This window comes from Oryzias melastigma, linkage group LG14 (genome assembly GCF_002922805.2).
Source record: "Oryzias melastigma strain HK-1 linkage group LG14, ASM292280v2, whole genome shotgun sequence".
Lineage (NCBI taxonomy): Eukaryota > Metazoa > Chordata > Actinopteri > Beloniformes > Adrianichthyidae > Oryzias > Oryzias melastigma.
Genome location: NC_050525.1, coordinates 19,669,872 through 19,684,160, shown reverse-complemented (window position 1 = coordinate 19,684,160; position 14,289 = coordinate 19,669,872). Strand labels below are relative to the sequence as shown.

Below are 14,289 nucleotides of genomic sequence, written 5' to 3'. Positions count from 1 at the left end.
GGGGGGGGGGGGGGGGACTGTCCCGGCTGTGTGTCTCCTCTGGTCTCCAAATCCAGATAAACAAGAGAGCTATTCTAACAATAAAAACTCTGGGGAGCCATGTTTGTTTAACACTGAGATACACGGCCAATTGGTTTGCTTCACCCATCTGTCCCGTTTCAGTAGTGGCTTCATTCTGTTCAAGGTTGGGGTGGCGTGTGCATCTCTCAGGGGAGCGGTGAGGTTAGTCCATCAGAGAAAAACATTGTTCATTTACGCAATCTAAAGGTACTAAAGAGAGACTCTCTGACTTGAATTCTATTAATTTTTTTATGTTTTTGCTTAGTTTTTATTTTAAAATGAAAGCCCAAACACCAGAGCAGCTGTGTTGGATTTAGAGTACAAGTGAGGGCTGTTGAAGTCGCCATAGGTGTCAAAAAGCCTGTTTCTGGTTTGGACTAACCATGCAGGCATGGTGTGAACATGCACACATAAAGAACCCAACTGTGCACGCTGCTGTGAGCGCACACTTCCACTGCTTTGTTCATTGTCTGATCTGGAACCAAAAAGTAGAATACCAACAAACACACAAGCATCACAAAAAAGCATAAAGGATTTTTTAGCATCACTTATTGCTATAATTGACTATTTTATTATTTGACCTTCACCAAATAGTAACCAAGTTAGGTTCCGGATAAAGCGGGATAAGTAAATGGATGAATGAAATAAAAAAAAAAAATACATTTAATGACAAATTCATTTATTTGATCTCAAAAATTTATTTTATTTACACCCCTGTAATTAAAAGTAAAAGCTTTTTTTAACTGCCGTTGCAGTCTTAGGTCATTTTCTTCATTTTTTATGCAATTTATTTTCTTGCACTTTCTTGAAGAGCGACAAAGTACAAAATAAAACCATAAAAATATCTTTAAAAGCAAAAAAATGTAAAAAAAAATATGACAATAACATGGAACTAAATCCAACTAACCAATAAAGTCCAATAAAGACACTGCAGCTCTCAAAATACATTTAACCAATAGGAGGCCAGAATGGCCACATGACCAAATGAAGGAACATGGAAGCATAAAAAACAATCTAATTTCAGCCAAATGGATCCAACAGCCTTAAAGACACAGACAAAAGTTTCATGAATTTTACCGAAATATAGTTAAATTCCAATCAATTAACAGTCTATAATTTCCATTCAACTGTAACTATAAAATTGTTAATGAGTCATACAGAATTTAGTCCAAACTGCAATGTTTACATGTTTACTTTGTGTTCAGGGTGAATCCTAACATTGATTTGACTCATTATTCTACTTTAAGGAGTATTTGTTTGTTAATGAGTAAAAAGGAAATCAGGACAAACAAACTGTCATTTACTATTTTTAATATTATGACCATTAAGAGTAGATTTTCTTACTGTTTTTATAGCCTTTCACAGTATTTCCAGATTAAAAAATAAAAAACAAAAGTTGTGTCTTGTTTAATCATTAAAAATAAAGCTGAATTTAAGGTGTCAGCACATTTTAAGGTGTAAAAATGACTCAACAAAGCGAACAAATTATCAGAAAAACCCTCTGTAGAACACAGATGCTTTAAAAATGTCTCTGTCATCACTTAAGAGCATTTTTTTTAATTTAAAAGAAAGATCTGACATACATTTGAAGGTTAAATTAAAAGAAAATTAGACGGTTGCTTCAAAAAATAAACAAAATGTGACTAGAACAGCTAAGAAAATGCATAACAACAGACACAAAGGAGAAAGGTAATGAATGAGTCCTAATAGATGCTATTCCGAACAATGAGCCACTAATGTCAGGATGCTGCACACATGTGGATCTGATAGTTCTAATGATGCTAATGTTTCCGCCGTGAACCTGCAGACAGACTCCAGCTCGCATCATTTCCTCCGGCTTTGAAGTGATGCAGAGCAGCAGCGTGGCCTCAGCTGATCATCATTCTCATATTCACCGACCGCCACCGCCATAAATCTAACCTGCATTTGAACTCACACACGAAGCGAGCACGAACACACGGCGCGAAGGCGTCCTCTCTAACAAACTGCACACAGGATCAATACTGTCGATAGAAACAGTGCGCCGTGATTCAGTCCGCCCCCGTCCCGCCCCAGCTCCTCTGCTACACACAAGCGGAGCCTTGAGATTCCCTTTAAAGAAAACAAACTCCACCACAAATACTGTTTACAATAAAAAAGCTACAAAATTGAACTTTTTTGTCATATTTTGACCTAAATCGTGCACGAATTATTGTTTGTTGATGACTTTATTTGTGTAATTCATGCATCCAGAACAGTTGAATGAAAGCAGGCAGTTTTCATCACACAAAAGCATCAACAACTGCACTTGTACCATTTTAAAAATCGCATTACAAAGCACAAAACCTTCAGGCTATTTCCATTGCTGAATAATACTGCCATAAGAAGACGCTTCATGGATAAGAGAAGCACTGCAAGAGAACGTTTTTTTAAATTCATGTGGGAGTTTTTGATTCTAGAGAAAATAAAATAAAATCAAAACAACTTTATTTTGGCAAACAAAACTAGATTCTTTGGCACCAGCAAGGAGTAAGCTGTGACTACAAATAAAGGATATTGTTCCTTTTGTGAAATAAATAAGTGAATATTCTAACCATGAGATAAATTGAGTTATTTTGAGTAAGGATTATATTTAAACAGTAATCCATCCCATTAAAAAAAACACTTTATGCTCAAGAATTGTCAGTAAATAAGGTCAAATATATGTGACAAATAAACACTTAATTGATGAGCTTTCAACCTGTAACCACCAGGCACAATGTAGGGTTCAGTGTCTTGCCAAAGGACACTTCAACACATGGCAAGAAGGGCGGGAATCAAACCCGTAATCTTCCTGTTAGAGGTTTTATTTGAATGTTTAATGTTTAACCGTCACAATTTGCTGAGTTCTAGTCTCAGATACTTGATTATGAAGAGTCTATGCATATCTTAGGTAATACAGTGAAAATAATAATAATAATAAATGTAACTTTTAGTAACCTGGATTATATAGATCACACATCTAAATTCATAGGAATTTTTCCAACAATTACTGTATATATATTATAAAAACATGATAAATATAACATATTATTTTTTAATTAAACTTAAAACATGTTCCTAAATAATTTTCAAATACAATTTGATTTCATTTTCTATGGCTAATGTTTTTTACTTATTTAGTTTACTGACGAATTTTAGGCAATTTTTTAGTTTAGCTAGTAATTAACCAATGTGCTCGCTTTTTTTTTTTTTTTATCTAATTTGGCTTTTTTTATGCTTATGTGGAGTTTAGCTATTTTTTAGCAACATGCTAACGTTTTAGGCTAAATACATTTTTTTGAAGAATTTTAGGCTATTCTGGAGTTTAGCAAGTTTTAAGCTTAGAGCTAAATATCTTGCAAAATTGGCATGTAGTAGGGATTTCAAGCAATTTTACTACAAATATTCCAGAAACTTTGGCTAACTTCCGAGCTCTTTCAAAGATCTTTAATGAAATTTCCAGTCTTTTAGCAAATTCAATATTTTACAAATAGCTCTTGCATTTTCAGCAAATCCCTTCAGCAAGTAAAGTAAATTGTAACACCGTTTCCAGCAAAAGGCTTCAGCATCAGACTACTTTCGGCAAAAACCATTCACACTAGCATTATTGCAGGTAATGTAACTTTTCTAGTTTTTTATGCCGTTTCAGAACTAATTTAGGAAGATCACTCAGACACATGGAGGGAAGTAAGATCTCAAAACCCTGTTGTTCCTGTTGTGGTTGAAGAATCCTCCTTTGGGCTTTGTGTTCAGCACTGTAACAGGTCAGCTGTCCCAGTTTTTGAATATCAGTTTTAACATGTTAAATAGTTTTATCATGGCAGTGGGCAAAGCTCAATTTGGATGCTTTAATAGTTTAATAGAGTGAATTTCATGTATCAGTGTTGTTTCCTCAGCATCCATAAAGGCTTCAGATGAAACTAGTTATAGATCATGTAATAATTACACAAATAAAAAATTAAAAAAAGAACAGTGGACAACAGTGTCAACAAAGCTGAAAATTGAATTGATTAAAAAATAATTGAAGAAGCAGCAAGTGTATGTTGGTTGCCACAATGAAATTTGGGTTTTTATTTAAAGATTCTGACATACAGGTATAATTTATGAGCAGATAAAGAATAAAATCTAAAAAATTGCATTGGAATGAGAAGCATTTGAAATCCTCCTGAAGTGGATCCTGGTGGCTGCACACACTGACACCACTTCTTATTCCAAACACGGGTCAAGAGATTGATTGCAGGGATGTGCGAGCATGTTGCTGCGAGAGTCACTATTGGTGTGCGTGTGCGTCCTAATTGAGTGGGTCTCACAAGGGTGATTGCTCAGCCCTCCTACATGTCTGCAGTCATCAAACGGAGTGAATGTAACCTTGGGGCAGATAACAGGAGCTCAGCACACACCCAACATGCCAGCTTTCAGATAAATGGGAAAAATCAAGAAACCAGAAAAATACAAAAACGTGTTTAAAAGCTCCTCATGTGTGTGCACGTACGTATGATATACAAACGCTTGGTTTTCTCTAAGCTGGAGAGCAGCAGAATGTTAATGAGGTGAACAGGAGGTATGAGCCAGGAACTGTGTCAGACTGGCGTTACAGTACACTGGTTCCACTTTTGAGCTTAACTTTTCAAGTTCTGCTAAACACACAAATGAAGTTTAGTCATTTAGTCTTTAATTCTCTGCTAAGCTGAATTTATCCCCAACAACACTTTCACCCCCAAAAAACTCGATAAAGAAGAGTTGCTTCAAAAATACTTATCAATCAACTGTGTTGCTTTATTCCAGGAACCCAAATTTAGAAATAATTGTTCTCAATGAAATGCTTTGATGTAAACCACAAGTATACATGCTATATGGTATGCTAAGATACAAAACTTTTTATTTGTTTTATCACTTTTTTAAAGTTTTTCTCTATACGTTCCCTTTCATTTTGTGTATAGATCTTTTGCTGTTATTATTTTATGGAATTAAAAATAAATTAATAAAAAAGTCAGCATAAACTGATGCAAATTAAAAAAAAAAAAAAGTATTACTATTTTTCTTGCATGACTTAAAAGTCAACAGCAGTCTTAATCATGACTATTAAAGAAAACACACAAAAAAAACATTATTTTGAACCATTTAGAGTCAAAATAATTACAGACCCCAAGTCTGAAAGCTTTAGTATGTTAGAAGTTAAACTTCTTGTTTAATTCCACCTTCACCTCCACCTACAACTAATCGTTAAAATGGCAAAAATTCAGAGGTGTAGCAGAATTCCCTAAAACACATTATAAAATTATATTAAAATTAAATATACAGTTGCAAGAAAATGTATGTGAATCATTTGGGATTACTTGGATTTCTCCATGAATTTGTCATAAAATTTGTTCAGACACATTAATAATAATAACATCACAGTTTTCTTAAACTAATACAACACAAAAAAACTAATTTTTTTGTGTTTTTATGGAACAGAATGTGTAAGAATTCAAAGTGCAGGGTGGAAAAAATATGCAAACCGTTGGATTTTGATTAACCCTCCTTTGGCAACAACAACTTTAACCAAGTTGAAGTTGAATTAGTTTTAAGCAGAATGTGTTCATGTGACTTACAGAAAGATATGAACTTATTTTATGACAAATTCATGCAGAAATTAAAGTAATCCCAAATAATTTACATACTTTTTCTTGCAAGTTTGAAACATTTTATGCAACTTTTTTAGGACCACCTCAGATATATACTTCTATTTAAGTGTTAGCAGTCTGGAGCCTTTATTAGCATTTCTTACTACTTTACAATTTACTCTATAATTTAACTTAATTTAAAACAGATTTTTTTGTACAATCCAAGTCTCTCTTTTTTTCATTATTACACAATAATTCCTCAATAAATAGTCCAAAAAACTAAATTCCAAATGTTAAATCTTGTCATTTTTTTACTTTAAAATTCAGAAATATTGAGATCAAACTGTTATTAAGTTTTATAGCAAATATCTAAAGTGTCCAGATACTACAAAAATGTATAAATCCCCCCAAAAAAGAAAATTAAGGTTAAAAAAGATGGGAAAAGTGCTTAAAAAAAAATCAGGCAAAATTCAAATAAAATGTATAAAATTGTCCAAGAATTCTGAATTAAAAACCCTTAAACATGAAATTTCAGAGCTAATAATTTTTTTGAAACGTTCATGTTAAATTTTGAATGACAACTATAATAATGGGAGCTCTGCATCAATTGTCATTGGCAAATGCAGCGTGAAGAGACTACTAAAGGTAAATAGATTCTAAAATACTCTTGTTTTCTTCACAAAAGTTGCCTAAGCAGCCGTTTCTTCTGTGTTTCCTCACCTCGAATGTACATTTCTTCTCCTTCCAGGAACATCATGTGACAGCGTGCACACCTGGCACAGCTGGGGTGGTAGTGCTTCCCTCCAGCCTGCAGAGGAGATATAAGGACTCAAAGACTAATCTTAGATTTCCTTTCAGGGCTTAGTAAAGTATGTCTAAATTTGACAAATGTAATTAAGGAATTGTAAAAGATTTAAGAATGAGAAAATAAGAACAGAAGAGTGATGAGGAGTAAAACAAAAGACGACTGGGAGTGACAAGTGTGGACAGGCCTGATAGGAAAGAGAAAAATAGGAAATGGATGGGGAGGTTGTTGCTTTGTTGGGTTTCCAAAGCTGCTTCATCATCAGTCAAACCGTCAGTCACTTAAAGAGGGTTGACTCACACATACACTCACAAACGCAAAAAAATGTGCTCGTTCTCCATTGTTTTTCCTATCCATCATAATGTGCACGCTCGCATCCTCACTCTTAATAAAGCCACAGAAGAACAAATGCTCTCACCTCCAGCACTCTGCCGCTGATGAACCTGTTACAGCTCCCACACCTGATCCCAAACTGAGTGTGGTAGTCAGTCTCACAATAAGGTTTCCCATCTCTGTCAAAAACAGGAGAAACGATCGAATTAAACCGCCTGATCTTCTACTGCCCTGATTAGCTTTAAAGCCCCACTCCAATCAGCTTTTGATCTATTGTGAAAGCGTTCCCAGAGGTCTTTCAATAATGATTATTTTATCCAAAATCAAAAAATCTGTCGTTTTATAGGAAGGTTTCTGCAGAGCGGCATAAAAATTTGCTTCTGAGTGCTTTACAGGACTGATGGTGCTCAGCAAACCTGCTCTCATTTCCCATCATCCCTTTATTTAAAACATAACATAGGGTGCAATGGATCACGGATAATCCTGTACGGTGTACACCGAATTCATGTTTTAACAAGCAAAATGAGACCCCTGATTTAAATGTTCCCACACTTAGTTTCAATAAAACAGTTCATACAAAAGATTTATTTTGATTTAATATTTAATTTGGAAATTAGGGGCGTTGGACAAGAGAAAATGTGCATTTTAGTTGAAACTCCAGATAGATTTGGTATTTTCAAAAATATTTTCAAGCATTCGTTTCTATCCGTTTTTGTAGATTTGGTCTCAAATCATATAAATGTAATAAAAAAACTAAAAGTTTTAGAATTTTGTTTGTGATAAAAGTTTAAAGATGTTTCATTCTTATAAATAGGCCAAGATGAGGAAATATTTTGATGCAATACGTGTGTGAGTGTGTATTTATCCTTTAAAGTACTTTATATTTATGCCTTTATCTTGTTTTTTTCAATTTTTACTAATCTGTAAAATGACCCTAAATCCGTAACACGATCTGAACTGGGAATTTTGTGATCTGATGTATAAACAGGTCGGATGTGTAAAATGAAAATGCATGAGAATGAAGCGGAGTAGGGAGCAACTAGATCACTCCTACAAGCTTTTTTAAAATGTTGTTTTTATTGTCTGCTCCCAATTTACAGTGATTTTATAAAAAAAAATACTCAGAAATTCAATTTTAATTATCTTTACATATTTTCTAAGTCAGTAGAAAAAACACAATTTTCATTGGAGAGGGTCTTTAAAATCTAACTAAAATCTAAATGTCGATTTACTAAAAACACCATATTTTTGTTGACATGCTGAGGATCAATCCACCTACTTGCTGATGTACTCTCCAGTGAGCACGCAGCCGCATGTCCAGCATTTAAAACAACTGACGTGCCACTGTCTCTCCAGGGCCAGCAGGGACTGACCCTGTCTGATCTCGTCCCCACAGCCTGCGCAGTCTGAGGAAGACGAGAGGAGAGCGTCGCAGTGACAAAGCACAGAAAGGCATGCCTGGAACATTTTGCGGGAACGCTTTTATGTGTTTGTCAACCTCCCTCTCTGCCCTTGCCTTTCTGGTCTGCCAATCTCTGCTCATTTCTCTCCTCCTTCCTTTCTCTTCCTGTGCTGGCAGCCACACTTCCTCTGTCAGACGGAGCTACTAGAACCAGGTCGGTGAAAGACTTGTGAGAGAACAGCCTTACAGGGTGGATGAGTCACAGATATTTTCAAAAGGAATCAGTGGACAAGGTTTATGATCAATACGACATTATACATCATTTTGCAGCTTATTTAGATCAATTTCAGTCTTTTCTGCCATTCCTTTCTAAAATGTGAATCTTTACTTCTTTTTTCAATGGCAGTAATACTAGTGTTGGTATTTTACAGCAAACAGGGAACTCTATTTTTAAAGCATTCTGTCTTTCTGATTAAAGTTATCGTCTTTATTTGTGCTGTTCATTTAAGTCAGAGCTCTCAGACTCCAGGCCTCAAACCTGCTGGTTTTTAGGTAATCCTGACTCATCTGCTGCTGATTACCTGCATCAGGTGAGTTGGAAACCATTTAGGACACTAATCCTCAAGACTTGGAGTTAGACAGCTCTGATTTATCCAGAAGAATGGATTTAAAGTCAAATATAAACACAAACAAAAAGTAAAAGTTACTTGAAAAGTAACCTTGATGTCATATTTTTGAATAAATTATCAGTCTAGTACAGTCTCGCATGCATTTGCGCCGCATAGAGATTATCGGAGTGAGTGTGTTTGTTTCTTACAGCTCGGTCCGTGGACCATGACGGGCTTGTCGCTGTTCAGAGAATGTGAGCACTGCTGACACACGCACTTTTTCCCACAGAAGGTCACTCTGTCGCCGATTGGGAATGGACTTCTGCATAACAACACACACGCCAGAAAGAAGTCATTCATGTTCCGCCTAGCAAAACTCTGGTGAGTTTTTATTCTAAGTTCACATTTTTTGACTTTCTAGATTAAAAATAGGCAGCAATTTAAACAAAATGTAAACTATAATTTAAAAAATGACACAACAATGACGACAGAGATCCTTCTGAAATACCAGAAATAACATTTTTAAGCTACAGAACTCATTTAAAAATCGATGGAAATCGATGAACTAAAGAGAGAATCTCTTAACTTCGGAAAGTTTACCGTAATTGGTAGTTCAGCGCCTTTTTGAGCACTTTTTACTCATTTACAACTTTCACTATGAGGTAATCTCCACTTTTATAGTGCAACTTAACTTTGTTTTTAGACATCAATTCCTCAACAAACTTGAAATTGTGAAAAAATTCAATTCTTAGTTTTTAAATAATTACATTTTTTAATGCAAAAATCATAAAAATTAAGAAAAAAATGTTTTTTGTTTTATAACAAGATTCAAAAGTGTACAGTCAAACAAAAAATCTGTAATTTCAAAATCAAAGCAAAGAAAAGGTCAAAATAATCAGAAAAAAACAGGCTGCCTAAACTGTTTGCAAGGATTTGATACTGAGGGTGTCTCATTCATGTGTTATAATATGTTTGTTAAACCAAAAATTTAGAAGCTTATAACATTCTGAAACCTAAACGCTAACTGTTGAAAACAACACTAATGGCAGATGGGTTGTCAGTCCTGGTGCTGCATTCACATCGGACACGATTCGAGTTTCAATGTCAGGTACAGACGTGATCTGAAGCCGCTCACACACCGGCTGTGTCGACTTGCGTTTAAGTGACCACTGTCAATAAAAGTTTATGCCACGGGTGTCAAACTCAATCACACAGGGGGCCAAAATCCAAAACACACCTTAGGTCACGGGCTAAACAGGATAGAAAACATTTATTAAACACTAAAACTAAAATATTAAAACTTTCAAAACATAATTTTTTAACATAACAATGAATAAGAACAGACAGGAATATTATTCCAGAATAAATTAACTTAAACCTTAAACTGCTTTCATTATTTTGTCAAAATTATACATTAGAAATAAGCGCAAGATAGCATCGGGCCATTAAAAACAATAAAATAAAATGATCTGGAGGGCCGGATCCGGCCCCTGGGCCTTGACTTTGACAAAATTCTCCTCTACGTGCGTTTGTATAGACTTTTCATTGTAAGTGGCCACTTGAACGCAAGTCAACGCAGCCGGTGTGTGAGCCGCTTGACTTATTGTGGTATTCCGGTGAGATTTGGGCCTCAGGTGTGGAGCATTAACCAATCAGGGACTCAGCTTTGGGCATGTGAGGTTTTGAGAGTCTTGATCAAAGAGCAAAAAAAAAAATGGCTGCTCAATGCGATGCTTTTTGTCCTGAACTTCCATCCATTTTCTCAACCCGTCGGAGACTGTCCCGGTTACTATTTGAGAAGGCAGGATACACTCTGGACATGTCCCCAGCCTGAGATAGCGTCCGCTACGCTAGGTGGACAGCATAGAGAGCTAGCAAGCTCGGCTGGCCAGTGTTTGGTGTTAAGCGACATTTCTCCTGCCAGAATGTGTCTCAGACATCGTTGATTTGATTCGTTACACTCATATTTTGTCCCAAAAAGAGTAAGAAGAAGGTGGATGATTATAACACACATTATTCTGGGGCTTTTCTGAGTTTAATTTTTTTTCTTTTTTTTCCACATATTCTACGTAAACCGACAGAGCAGATCGATTCTGTCAGATCCAGCCGTCCACAATCTGTGCCCCCAATAATTTGCAGTAGAAACAACAAAAATGTAATAATTGCACGTTGTTACATGCTTCCATTACAAAATAACTTTCATAAATCGTGTTTCTTATTCTAAAGTACTCAAACAAAGGTTGTTTTCTTTCCCTTTTTAACAGAATAAGCTGTCGTTATTTTACGTAGGATATGGGGAAAAAATGCATAAATAACAATAAAGCTCCAAAATAAAGTATGTTGGAATTATCAAAAATGTTCTTACGCTTTTTGGGACAAAATATGACTGTTACAGAAAAAAAATAAATGATGTTTGAGACCGGGGACGCACATTCTGGAACAACACAGAATTTCATGACCGAATTGTGCGCGGTGTGAATGCAGCCTTTGAAACCAGCCGATGTGATTGGCTCACAGACTCTGAGACTATTAAAGGTCCTTTTTCAACACACATCTCTACAAACATTTAGGTGGAAACAAGAAATCATGTACCTTCACATGGTACTTAAAGATTCTGTCAGTATTTTCAGTTTTTAACAGCATTTTTAAAAGGGAATTTCATTAAGGATCTACTTTATCAACCTTTCAAATAATTTATACTCATAAGCCAAAGTGTTTTACATCTTGTGGTACCTGCATATGCTGCAGACAAAACAGTGTGAGTGGTACGTCCTTCCCAGAGCGGACACAACTTCTCCAGTGATGTACTGGTTGCAGCTGTCACACTGAGTCCCGTGGAGCCGCTGGTAGTCCTCCGTGCAGATGTACTCACCAGAGTGGTGGAAGAAACCCGCGTGCACCAAGTTACAGCCGCACACTAACCAAGAGGAAAAAACGGTACAGAAATATTGAGTTTCTACACAGTCATTGTTTATGTGTGGACGTGTGTGAGTGGATTGTGAAGAACAATCTGTTGTCAGTCCTGACTTTGAAGGGGTTAATACTCTAATCCGGTTTTAAGGATAAGAATGATTTCTTTCTAGACTCAAGTTACACAATATGTTAGGATTTTTTTTTCTGTACAAAAGCAGATGATAAAAATATTCTGCAGGCAGAAGTTTTTAATCCTCTTCAGTTGTGTTTCCATCAATATTTTTCAAAATAAGAATTTTGTAAATCTGATGTCCAAGCACAAAATAAACTAAATGTAACATAGTCTTCTAAAAAGTAAAATATAATATGTGCATTTTCAATAAATGTTAATATCTGACTGATAGAGAGCTCAGGATTTGATTTGCCAATCATAATTTATGCTACAAAACTAAACTAAATCTTTATTAATTCCAATATTCATCCAGGTAATCTCAACCTAATCCTAAAAAAACTGTTTTTAAACTGAGTCAGGACAGATTATTTTTTTTCCTTTTATGAATTAAATTAATGATTAGGCTCCAAATAATACTTTAAAACTGTCATTTAAACCGCAAAGCTTCAACTGAACTAAATAATCATCTTCTCTACTATAAAATAAAATCAATTTTACAATTTTCATCGCAGATTTTTCCTCAAATCTGACTAAAGTTTTATTTTGCATCAACAAAACAAATTTCATATTTAACTCATAAAACTCTCTTTGACAAACTTTAATGGGTATATTGTGTCATGTATTGTATATATAAGTACAAATATGTTTATTTATGATTAGTAGAGTAGTTATAATGTCATCTTTTGCATTTCTCCTTTTACTTTTCATTTTTTTAATTTTCTAATAAAATAATCGTCTTATGTTTGACATATCTATGCAAGAATGTATGTTTTGTTTGATAGTTTTCTTTAGGATTTTTTGTTTTGATTGTTTAAAATAAATAAATGTTTTAAATACTATTATAGAAATAAAAAATGATAATTTTAGCACGTGAATATATCAAAAAACGATCATGTTATGTGCTTTACTATTTATTACCTGTTATATTTTTAGAGACTAGAGCTGTTTTTGATGTTCACTGATAAAAACCTTTATTAGCTTTAAATGTAGTCCATTTAACTAGAAAAGGATAAGTGTTGACAGTATGATATATGACTTTTATTAAGCTAATGCAAAGTCCTTCAACCAAATGATGATTTCTGGTGGGGTTGTTCCAGCAGTGATGAGGCCGGTGCTCTGCAGTTTAAACAGAACTGTTGCTCCTGCTGGAAAACCTGTTTATCTAATGTGTTTTACTACAATTGACATGTGTCATCATAGTTACTACTTATCCTGCAAAATCATGCGTCAACGAAAAGAATACATTGACTATAAAAAATCTATTGAGTGGAAAGGTTTTAGTAAAAGCTGCAGCTGAAAATGGTATGACCAGAATGAAAGTGGAGGCTGGGCATCTGAAAGGCAGCCAACCGATCGAGGTATCTGACAGTGAATTGAGTGTCCACTGAGTAATTAAGTTAATGGCTCTTAACCCAGAGTGAATGGATCTGAGGAGATCTAAGCCAGAGTGTTAAGAGGCTCAGACAGAAGGAGGAAGAGACTGTGGATCCAACGGGCGCTTCACTCCACAGGAAGAAAAACAAAGGCTACTTTTTCTGGCATGGAATGCTGTGAGGGAGAATGGTTTTCTTTTGTTTCACAGGAGATCTCGTGTGACGTAATCGTGGACAAACTTCCATCTTCCATGAGGAATTGTTTGACCATTTGAAAGGGGTGAAGAAGCTCTACATTTGAGTCGAACTGTGAAAAGTTCTGACCAGAAAGACCACGCTCCTACTTCTTTTTGGTGTAAAAAGATTGCTGATCAGTTTTTGTATTTACTTATTTTAAACCATTTCCTCTTTTTTTTTGCAGTCTGACTTTTACATTTTAGTTTTATAAAATTCTATTTCTTGATATGCTCTAAATGTATTCTTAAGTATACATATTCTTAAGTAACTGTCAGTTCCTTCAAATTCTGCTTTTCCATTTTCTTTTCCTTTTTTTTGTCTTATATGGGAAACTTCAGAAGAACCAAAAAGTGGAGTTAATGTGAACAAATGGGTCACAAGCCCCCCAGAATTTTGCAGTTATTGACTAAAATCACAATTATTTGATTGCATCCACCCTTAAAACTTTTAAAAACTCTTCATTTTACTCCAATGAGGAGATCCAGTGGGCCAGCTTGTTATTGTTATTTTATTGTTTTGTTGCTTTTACTGATTAACTGTTTGTATTCTTTCAGTGATTTTATCGTCTCTTTTATTTGTATTTAATTGTTTCATGATTTGATTCCTATTTTAATTTCTATCCAGCACTTTGGTTGCTCCTGCTTTTAAATGTGGTATGCAATGTGGTATGTGTCAAATTGTGCCGCCAGATGGCAAGATGGCCGCCAGAGCACAAGCCTAGTAACTTGCTCAACAACTTCAACATCTAAAATTCAAACAATTGTACTTGGAATCATTTTG

General features: G+C 35.0%; 1 protein-coding gene across 5 annotated transcripts in view; it reads right to left on the bottom strand.

The window, feature by feature from the left end:
• The window catches only part of LOC112142965 (actin-binding LIM protein 3), a 46,622-nt gene that overhangs the window by 16,310 nt on the left and 16,023 nt on the right, over nucleotides 1-14,289 (bottom strand). For 2 of the 5 annotated variants that reach the window (XM_024266668.2, XM_024266672.2), the window contains exons 3-8: nucleotides 11,548-11,731; nucleotides 9,024-9,136; nucleotides 8,321-8,410; nucleotides 8,084-8,210; nucleotides 6,890-6,983; nucleotides 6,387-6,474 (exon numbers count right to left, since the gene is read on the bottom strand). In XM_024266668.2, coding sequence (XP_024122436.1) covers nucleotides 6,387-6,474; nucleotides 6,890-6,983; nucleotides 8,084-8,210; nucleotides 8,321-8,410; nucleotides 9,024-9,136; nucleotides 11,548-11,731 — 696 coding nt within the window. The remainder of the gene's footprint in view (nucleotides 1-6,386; nucleotides 6,475-6,889; nucleotides 6,984-8,083; nucleotides 8,211-8,320; nucleotides 8,411-9,023; nucleotides 9,137-11,547; nucleotides 11,732-14,289) is intronic. The other 3 variants (XM_024266670.2, XM_024266673.2, XM_024266669.2) reach the window with 2 other exon arrangements.